The following is a 10,793-nucleotide window of genomic DNA, read 5'->3' as shown; positions in this document are numbered from 1 at the left end:
GGCCCTCACAAAAACACAGAACCCAAAGGCAAAAGAACAAGAACCAAAGGAAAAGCCACAATAAACCCATGCCACTACAGAAGACCCAGAAGGAGCAGAGGAAGAGCCAGAGCTGGTCTTGGATTATTTGCCTTGCATGCCAGTGCTCCTTCTCCACTGAGGAGGCCTTTTCAAGAAGAGGAACCAACACAAGACCAAAGCACTTAGAGGAGATACAGCTTAGATAGATTTGAAATGCTAAAAAGTAAATTAAACAATATTTATTGGATAAATTGTATTAAATCAAGTATGGGGTTTTGCCTTAGTTGAGATATTAAAGATTGTTATGATGAAATGTTGAAGAATGAGACAAGAATGAGTATAAACGTTTACTGGAATAAACGTAATGACTAATCACTCTGTGACCTTATGATCTGTATGAGCAAGAAGCAAATGAAGAAATGAAAGTACAGAGAAGGTCAAGCACATGCAGACGGCTGTTAGAACGTTTGTTTCTTATGAAAATGACGAGGTTGTCCTGATGAGCTGTGGAGAAACGGGTTGGATGTTCAGGTCAAGTGACTTGTCCGTTAATGCTAATGCAAGATGTCTAAATCGACATAGTAAGAAAGGTATAAGAACTTAAGAGAAGTAACAGAGACTTCATCAAGTGCTGGGTCGCTCCGAACTGTGTTTCTTCAAAGTGTCATCGCGTCTCTTAAGTGATGGTCCAATACAGCGCCGTAGGTTCTCCTACGCACTTGGCACACTGAAGAAGTTTCAGGTGTTTGCAGTATGCCCCCAGATCCAACCCACTGCACCTTTAGTTTTAATACATGGACGTTTGAGCAGTAATTTTGTGATATCCAATTATTTGGAATATGACAGTTCTTGGAAGCTTCAGTTGCATAAATTTGGTGCGCTTGTAAATGTAGCAAATATAGCTATTAATAAAATAAGATACAAACTCTAATTGTGGTATTAAAATGCTAATTTTCTTGTAGCTGCCCAAGAGTGACTGTTGTGAAACTGTAATGGCATTGTGTAAGAACAAAAGCCCAGAGAAGTAATGGGCTTCTGTGTATGTGACAGGGTATGTTTACAAAAGGAAAAAATAGACATAATCCTTAGAAATAAGCAAAAATTGCCACAGCAATTGAGGGGATTTGTGCAACAGCTGCAGTACAAAGTAGCAAAGAGTGAAAATACAAATATCAATAAAGGTGACAGGATATTAAAGTCCATTCATCCATTGTCTACCTCTTATCCTGTATCCCAGCTGTCATTGGGTGAGAGAGGGTACACCCTGGACAGCTCACCAGTCTATCACAGGGCCAAAATGTGGAGACAGACAACCATTCACGCACACATTCACACTTACAGGACATATAGACTCATCAATTAACCCCTCCTGCATGTCTATGGACTGTGGGAGGAAGCTGGAGAGAACCCATGAGTACACAGGGAGAACATGCAAACTCTACACAGAAGGAACCAGAACCCGACGTGGGAATCAAACCTGGGACCCTCTCGCTGTGAGGCAACAGTGCTACCCCATGATATAAAAGTATCAATGCCAAAATGTCAACAAGGTTAACGGTTAGGATCATAAGATGCACATCTCAAGTTCTTCTTGTGGGTTGTATATGTATGACAAGCGGCATATAGCTACTGTACTGATGTCAAAGCTCAAATATACAGAGTTAAGGTTAATATGGTAAAGTACCGCGTCATATTAGCCAGAAAATAGTGCATCACTACTCCCACGGACACCCACCCAAAGCTCCATTCAGCAGCTCACCCCTGAGGAGTAAAAGGCAACAGGACTGTTGAGTGTGTGGCCTTCATAAATGCCTCTCTGCACATCTATACATTGGCTGTACGATCCTGCCTTTGGGGGTATGTTTCCTTTAGTGTGTGTGTGTGTGTGTGTGTGTGTGTGTGTGTGTTGGGTCTGTTGCTTGCCACATTCCTCAGATGCAAAGCGGCGGAAAGGGCAGCGGCCCCACTTCAGAGGTGCAAGAGGGGGGATGGAGAGCAAAGTGACTGATGGCGAGGGGAGAAGGCCAAATGATGGGCTGAACAGGTGGCTCTACACTCACTGGAACATCATCATCCCAACCGAAGGCACAACCGTCTCTTGGTGACCGGATATGTCACCGGTCAGGTTGTGATCAGTTGTTTAGGCTGGACCCTGTCCTGAACAGGCAACTGAGGGCAGACGTGAAAAACAGCAGGGCACCGAGGAAAGCCGAAACTCAAACATGAGGTTCAGAGTTCATTCCGGACCTCAGAAACAGCATTGGATAAAACTGTCTCACCACAAACTCCATTGAATAGCTATTGTGAGCTTTTGATCATATTACATGATCTTCAAAATTCTGAGCACTTAAGAGGAAAGAGTAAGTTTTGAAAGAAGAAACAGCATAATCTTCTCTCAGAAATTAAAACTTGTATTTAAAAAGTTAACAACCTCTGGCTGTGCTGGATGCTACAGCCTTACTTCCATCAATAGTTTATGGTGAAAACTATGAAAACATTGGATATATATTAATAAGTATCTCATATGACTTGATCAGTTAGCTCCACTTTGTTGAGCTGCTGTTATACTACATTTAAACATGTCACAGATGATCATTTCAGTGGTTTTAATCACAAAAGCCTCTGCACAATGCCAACCTACACAATGTATTTACAACTTATGGCCATAGTGGCCACTGTTGTCTGTTTGAGGATTTCTCGGTATCATGTTGGTTTAACAGCTAAGAACACTCCTTAATGAATCATGAAATGGTTCTTTACTGCTTTTCAACACCCAAGAGTGAACTTTGAACCTAAGAATTTTAGTCCAGAAGAATGCCTCAAAAGTGCTAAATTTTTTTTTACAATTTCTCAAACAAGTAAACAAACTAGTTCAAAACTTGCATAGTCAGCAGAAATGGAAAATGAAGAAGACATAAAAAAAAAAAAAAGGAAAAACAAAAGGAGATAAGAGGTAAACAAAAGATCTGCAATTCATGATAAGTATGTCTTCAAAAATACAGACTCCACCCTGTTAATGATATAAATGTGTCTTCCTTGTCACAAACAGATGGGGGCATTATTTCTGCTGGATAACATCACACTGTTGTGATAATAAACATCAGGGATGTAAGTAGTTCTCTAACAGTTGATCCACAGTTTTTTTTTTTTTTTAATCTTTTCTTTTCCCTTTTGTTTTGTCTTCAGTTTTTTCCCCATAGCTATTATTTGTTCCCAGGTTTGTGATTCTGTGTGGGCATTGAGAAACTTTATCCTCTTGTTTTAATAACACCACGTTCTGTTATTAGAGCTTACCTCATTCAATGGTCTGTTGAATCTTCCTCACTCAGATGTATGTAAGGGTCTGTGCGTCTGTTCTTTTTGTTGTAAACTCGATACATAAATCATTAACAAAAAAAAAAGTTGATCCACAGAAAGCAGTGAGAATTAAGTGATGATGATGCACACAAACATCCCCCTTGCTGCAGCTCATGGCACGTTTTCAGTCCCACTGCTGCCACTCAGTCGGGACTTCTCTGTGAAACCACGCAAACACCCTCCCCTCTGGAGGTCACGATCGCATCCTGATCCAGCAGTGATAAGGATCTTAATTACCCCGCAGAGAACAGCTCAGGCTCCACCTTTCCAGTCACTCTTTAGACCAGCGGCAAATCACCACCAGGAGGCCTGGCCTACTTTCTCCAGTGTGGGCCAAGGTCGCAGTCCTCACCTTTACCCCACATGAGAGGGGCTGAGCTTTGACGAAGTTCATTAAACTTAGAATACTTTCACACATAACATTAAAGCGGTTTTACTTTCTGTGGAACAACAACTTGTGTCAGCAAAACTAGTAATTTGGATCAAGATGAAAAGACTGTTATTCGGTTTGAAATCAGTCGTGACCGCCAACAGCCGATCCGGTGCCAGATCTTTGTTTTATGATACGAGAGAAAGTTCAACTTGCCTTTTGACAAAAGGTCCTCGTGGTGTTTTTGCCTGGTCTATTATGACAGTTCCTGACTGAGTTAACTACCAGAAATATGGAAGAGACAGCTTTGTTCTCTTTGTGCATTGTGGTCTCTTGGCAACTGAACTCTAGGCATTGTGTTTAGGAAATGATATATATTTCCCATTAAGCACCGTGTATTGCAATTTTGCATGAAAGGTGCTGTGTAAATAAAGTTTGATTTGATTTTGGACATGTGGAACATGGGAGCTCATTTGGTGACTTGTCAGCATAAACGCAAGAAAAATATAAAAAAGGCAAGATAAAAAGATAGTATCTCTCATATGAATCTAAAAAGCAATGCACATTTCACAGCTCACATATCTCAAAAACTCCCAGTAACAATTACTAGTAATTTAGCAAAAAGTCACTTACTGATTTATTAAAAATGTTTAAAAATGTGATGAAGCACTTACATACATACACATGAATAAAAGACACATGTTACAAGAATTTAAAAGCAAAAATGAGACAATAAGACATTTACAAAAAAAAGACTGTACAGTATACACAGAAAAGGGCCATTGAAATCCCAAAGTTCTTGTACTGGCGACACTGTGTAAAGATGTGAACAGCAACAATTACACCATTCAAGACTCAAACTAAGACTCATGCTCACGTTCCTTCTCATGACAGGAGGCTAATGAGCGCATCCAGGAACTTGCTTCTGTCCTCCGTCTTCAGTTCAATTACTGCACAGAAACAAAACGCAAGAAAGAATGAATAAATGCTCAAGGAAACGGTGGTCTGAACTGTCGGATTTATGAGTTTTGATAATTGAAGCTCTACTTCAAATATAGACAAGGCTGCCACCTAGTGTCTGATGAAAAGAGGACAACTCCACATATAAAAACATTTTGACAAGAAACAGTAGAAAAGTAAATCTTACTTGAAGTGTCGAAGTTGTCATGAAGAGTTCTGGAGCTAGTGCTCTCTGCGGCTTTCTCAAACGCTCGACCAAAGAAACTTAAAGAAAGGGTAGAGAGAAAAAGGATGAGGGTTGAGGAATTTAGGCATTTTTGTTGTATACAACACAAAACTATTTTTATAATCAGTAGTAAGAGTGATTGTTCAAGCAAAAACACCAACAATTCCCTGGTGTCAACGTCTCCAATGCAAATATGTTCTGCTTTTCTCTATTTGATATCATTATAGATGGAATATCTTTGGGTTTTGGACCGTTAGTTGGATAAAATGAGTGTTTGTCTTTAGACATAACGTCGGATACCGCATACACCACTTGCAAACAAAATCCAACTTGTGTTGTGATTATTGAAGTCTAAGGAAAGGGAAGAAAAACGTTCTTAGAATAAAAGGGTGATTAAATGTTTCAGTATTGCAATATCAACTTGAAACAGAGATTAAATCAGTAACATATGTGAAAAAAGTAATGTTATCTCTCTTACTTCTTCTTGTCAGATGTTTCAGACTCGGGGGGGATTCCCACAACAATGACGGATCCCTTTTCCACATCCTTGGGAGCAGCCATAATGAGTGGAAGCAGTTTGCAACGCTTATTCCTCGTCTAACAGACAAAAATATATCAAATAAAACACCATGAGTGACAGCAAAAACGGTGCATTTTCAGTGCAATTAAACGCTTCTATGAGTTTGAAGGCAATACGATACTTACAGAATGGACAAAAGCCTTCAGGAGGTACTTGCAGAGAAGAGTCAAGGCCATCGGCTTAGAAAAGAGCTTGACATCGGGTGTTCCCTACACGTGAGGAGAAACGGGAGTAAAGTGCTGAGCAAGATGGATCTACTGTTGAGAAGCAGCCACACACACCTGCAGGTCATTCAAACACTCATACCTCCATGAGGTAGCAGTAGAGGAAGGGTCCCTGCGACAGGATGAGGTTGGTACAGATGCAGCTGGCAACAGTCTGCTGGATGGCCTTCAGCTTCTTCTTAGCGAGGTCAATGCCCATATGTAGACGTTCAAGGTTACTCCTAAGAGAAGAAGACACCAACGGGGGACAGAAGTGAATCTGACAAATCATAGGCTCTGAACCACTCGGCATGGTCATCTTATCGGCTCCACCACAAACCTGGAAAGAGAGTCCAGAGCCTTGATGAAGTTGTCGCCGTCGCTTTCATCTTTCTCAGTGCTCTCCAGCAAAGCGGCACTGGCATGCACCATGTCACAGGCCAGGAAGCGGTTCTTAAAGCCGAAGTGAACGCCAAATGTCTGGATGCGGATGTCCTTCATACTGATTTGGGGGAGGGGCAAACTATATCAGACTGTCTGTCAATAAATACTTCCAAGTGTCTTCAGGTAATTTCTTGATTCATACCCATATTTATTAGAAGACTCCTCAATGATGTCCCTTAGGTTCTCTTTGATCGACATGTCCATGGAGTGGAATTTCTGCCTCACTTGTTTCAGAGGTAGCCTGTTAAAAAGGACCATCAGTAGATATCAGCCATTAAAACAAGTACGTCTCTATTCCATATCTTGCGGTACAAGCTCCAACAATTATACATGAAGACGTGAGACAACATCAATAAAAAACAAACAACAACTATGACTAATAAATATGATGGGGGTCCAGACTCTAATCCCGCAAGAGTGGTCATAAATAGTCCGGGGGGGTAACCGTCACTTATTTGCCTTCCTGTGCTGATTCAGCAGTGAAATGGACAAAGGACCAAATTAATGTTTGTATTTGTTCTTCCTACACTCAGGAACCCTATAGCGCCTCCCAGAGGGCAAGAGCTGGTACTCCCCATGCAACACATGTCCAGAGAGATTTTTTCAGCCAATCTGACTTTGTTCCTGTTGTTGCTCTCAATAAAAGTGCTCTCCACTGAGTGGCCAACCAGTTTAGAGCAGATTCCCAGGAGCCTAAGAATAATAAGTACCTCTGCTGATGTTTAATTGTTAAAAATACAAAGTATTGATGTCTTGCATGGAGGGACACTTTACCCCATGTCGGCTAGGAATTCCTGGAGTTTCTTTTGGCCGTTTAACGTCCAAAGCTTGAAGTTGCACGAAGTGTAAGAGGAATTGTAGATGCTCTCGTACAGGGACCAGTGCTGGTAGAGGGTTAGACGGAGGCTGAAGCAGACGGTTAAGGAAAACTCAAAAGGTGAAAAAAAAAGTAAAAGTGAATCCTGCCATTATGGTATGTGAACATAGGGGTAAAAATACAAAAGACCCACAATGACAACATGTCAGATGAATTAACCCCCCGAGACCTACAGGGATCACTGGTGATCCTGGCCCGACGGTAGCAGGCTCATTCCTAAAGCCAGGTGTGAAGATACTGTATAATATGAAACTAGACGACCCTGTAAATCCATTGGTACCAGTCGCTCCAGATTCATGGGAAGGGGGTCAGTGTGTGTCTCTTAGGGTTAAGGATACTCATATTCAAAGGAGATCCTCATACAGTCGATGGAGAGAGAGTTCTCCTCGTCCTCGTTCCGGTGGTTATGCCGGGAGACGTGTCGTTGCATTGTGGCGATGTCCGTTACATACTTCATACTAAATTGAACGAGAATAATACAGTGTGGGTGAAAAACATTAAGTCTTTTAATTACTATTTAATTTGAAAGAAAACCAATTGATGTTTTTGAGAACTATGTTTTTAAAAAGATATTCTTACTGTGTGATTTTATCATGAACCCACTGGTCTGTGAGTCCGATGACGGCCCACCTGCAAAGAAAAATAACTCAGAAGTCTACATCTAGTCTGTACAGTGCACTTCCCAGATTGTATTACATTCCAATACTAAAATGTCATCACATAGTTTACCAGAGCATGTCCTTGGTGTCTTTAGTCAACACCCACGCCAGCTCAAAAAACATCACTGCAGCCTGACGAAAGACACACGATTGATTTGTACCAAGGAATTCATTCAGGAATAATAACAGAATATGTAAAGCAACAGTCATCATATACCTGTACATAATTCACTCAAATGTTTATGTATATATTTAAGGTTTCCAGAAGTCAAAGAGGCAAAAAAATAAAGTAATTCAAAAACAGCCTACTCACAGAAGTCCCGTGATATTCATACTGCTCATAGTCGAACAAGATTTCCCTCCTGAGAAATGAGAGAAACAAACATCAGTGTCAATTTAGAAACCGTATCGCCCATATGACAAAAACCATTACATCTCCTTAAAAATCATCTGACCTTCGTGCCTCCCACTCCCTCTTCGCTCGCTGTCTTTCAATTCTCCTCTCAACTGCCCCCTGCGACAACAAACAAAAATCACACAGTTAATGCGTCAGGCCAACATCGTTCCCATTCATTTCAGCAACGTGATCTCATCCTGTTCAACTACGTACTTCATCATATCTTCTCCTTTTCCCAGATGGCTCCGAGCCTTCATCACTCTCATTTCCAGAGTCACCTCCTTCCTCGTCATCTCGAAAAATATCATCATATGAGGGAACACCAAGGTCATCGTCCTGTTTGATTAGTAGCTTTATCTGTAAACGAGATGATAGAAGTTTTCATAAAAGTGTAAGCATGGCAGGACAATTTCCACAGAGATATAATTCATATGAAATCACATTTTTGCATCGCTCACAACCTTCAACCACGGCCAAGCTAATGAAGACAAACGGGTGCAGCACATTCAAAATGAATCAATGCACTTTGTTTGAGCTGAATTGATCATCATCATCACCTGGGTGTCATTGTAGACATTGACGACATCGACAGGCCGGTGAGTGTCACAGATGAAGAAGACGGAGTCATCATCCGGCTGCAGCATCTCAAGAAGGTCCACATTTGCCCCGCAGTTGATGAGAACAAAATACTGGAACTACAACGCACCAAACACCAAAATAATACATTTAGTTTAAAGTGACAGTGGGGCCAACCTCGACAGGTCTAACTTGTTTGCCCTTCTGTCACTTGTAAAACAGGTAAGATGCAAGTCAATCAAGTCTGGTTTGATCATACCTGCTCTTTGTGTTCAAGGAAGGCGGTGCTTAGGTCCTGCCAGCCTGCAACTGGCACAAGTGTGTACTGGACCTGATCACAGTGGAACAGCGCCTGGTAAAGAGACAAAATGATTCAGAAATTATCGTTTGATTTACAAATTCATCATTAGTCTCACACTGTACAGTACACCAAGGAACAAAATTACAAAACAAAACACGTCCTCAAACACACCCTGCTTTATGGTGTATTTTACAATAAATAGACCATAAATTACTAAATAAACAAACTGCTGTATTGAAGAAATAAGCAAATGAGACCATTGAGCCAGAGATTGAACAAACAACTAAAAGGACAACCTGCTCTATCTGCATTGAGCTACAGCTGTCCCATTAGAATGAATGTAGGTTTACAGCAGCTCTGCTTGGCTGCACTTTTCAGACTTGGAGGCTAGCAGCGGCGTTAAACATGCCAAAATAAATACTATTTGGTTAGTAGGCTTAAAAGTGCTGTTATTGATTAGTCAGTCAGACAGCTTAGGCCAGTGTTATTTCTAAAATTAGTTTCAGGGTTCATCGGCAAGAGTGAAACTTTGTCATTTAAAAAGCATAGTTTATCAGGGCTGCGGATAGCTCAATAGTAGAGTGGGGTTAGGGTTAAGGTTACCGAGGCCTATGCTCTTGATATATATACACATCTTCATCCAGACATGAAATATCGTAATAGGAGACAGCCTGATATGGTTATCTTACCTGTAGTATCTTACAGGCGCACAGAGCGTCGATGTCTGACGCGACCAGGAGTGCGACTCTCTGAAAGCAAAGTAATATGCGACATGTTTACTTCAGTATACTACATAAAGTAAATACGTTGCGTCTCAAACTTACTGTAAGGTACATAAGTAACGTTAACGCTAGCAAACAGTAACGTTGTTCCATGGTTCGAGTTAGCTCACCGTATTGTTACAGTTTAGCTAGCTCAAACAACTCACCTGATTGGCGACAACTCCATAAAACTCCTGTCTTATGTCCGTGATGAACATTTTCAAAATAAATAAATAAAAAGCACTTTTAAGAAGAGGACAAACCAGGTAAAATGACGCTAGATGGCATGAACAGCGGGTTATTTTGGGGGTTACTGTCAAGAAACGGAGCTGTTCTTCGCTGTTCCTTGTTGGAAATGTGGCGCCAAATCCATACGTCACATCCAGGACACATCAAACCAATCACTGAGAGCTACGTCACACGCTCGAGGGCACGCACGCCAGAGGACAAAAACAGAGGAGAAAACGTAACCAGACTGCAGTCTTTTCTGATTCTTGCGACATGAATTCTGGTACTTGTACTTGACTCGAGTATTTCAATGTCATATATGTACATGTTTATATTTCTACTGCTCTATATTTTGGAGACGGATATTGTACTTTTACTCCACTGCGTTTATCTGACAGCCTTAGTTACTGTGTGTGATAGATTTCAAAATATAAAAAACATCTAATAATCATAACATGTTATTAAATTAAGCTATACAAAGTAATTAAAATTGGCTTTTGTACTGTTACTTTACAGTACCCGGGCCAAACGACCTTTAAACCCTCACTTACTATTCACAGAAAATACTGTTAAATAAATTAAGAACATTTCTTAAGGGGGAACTCCTTTCCAAAAATCCTTAGTACAGCCAGAGCCGCAACTGTGATGTTCAGAACTGGGTGCTTCAACATTGTTCCATTGGGAACAATCGGTGAAGGTTTGCACAAAAATTATTATTTTGATCTGATGTTTGACATTTATTTTGTTAAAAACTAGAGAAGACAGTAAAACAAAAAGCAATCTAGAAATTTGAAAATGTGGAGTTTGCAGCTTAAGAATAAAAAATACATTTG

The 10,793-nt window shown here is 40.7% G+C and overlaps 1 protein-coding gene across 1 annotated transcript; it reads right to left on the bottom strand.

Moving 5' to 3' along the window:
- Positions 1–4,376: 4,376 nt before the first annotated feature.
- On the bottom strand, positions 4,377–10,083 carry cdc45 (CDC45 cell division cycle 45 homolog). Its single transcript, XM_084025396.1, has 18 exons — positions 9,900–10,083; positions 9,661–9,720; positions 8,930–9,022; positions 8,652–8,789; positions 8,308–8,451; positions 8,153–8,211; positions 8,011–8,059; positions 7,768–7,829; positions 7,618–7,668; positions 7,377–7,496; positions 6,936–7,067; positions 6,304–6,402; positions 6,058–6,219; positions 5,821–5,959; positions 5,640–5,723; positions 5,413–5,531; positions 4,896–4,972; positions 4,377–4,698 (listed from the first exon to the last, which is right to left on the bottom strand). The coding sequence occupies exons 1-18, from the start codon at positions 9,948–9,950 to the stop codon at positions 4,634–4,636; spliced, it is 1,704 nt and encodes a 567-aa protein (XP_083881522.1). The 5' UTR covers positions 9,951–10,083; the 3' UTR covers positions 4,377–4,633.
- Positions 10,084–10,793: the final 710 nt, after the last annotated feature.

Source organism: Eutrigla gurnardus (assembly GCF_963514095.1).
Source record: "Eutrigla gurnardus genome assembly, chromosome: 13".
Lineage (NCBI taxonomy): Eukaryota > Metazoa > Chordata > Actinopteri > Perciformes > Triglidae > Eutrigla > Eutrigla gurnardus.
Note: the sequence above shows the minus strand (reverse complement) of the source record. Positions and strands in the feature narration are given on the sequence as shown.

Bases quoted from the DNA above. Each gene is read 5' to 3' on its own strand.
- cdc45 (XM_084025396.1), bottom strand. From the start codon at position 9,950: ATGTTCATCACGGACATAAGACAGGAGTTTTATGGAGTTGTCGCCAAT. The intron at 6,403-6,935 runs GTAAAGTGTCCC...CCTTTTTAACAG, and splicing joins GAATTCCTAGCCGACATGGG to GCTACCTCTGAAACAAGTGA. The intron at 6,220-6,303 runs GTATGAATCAAG...CCCCCAAATCAG, and splicing joins GAGTCTTCTAATAAATATGG to TATGAAGGACATCCGCATCC.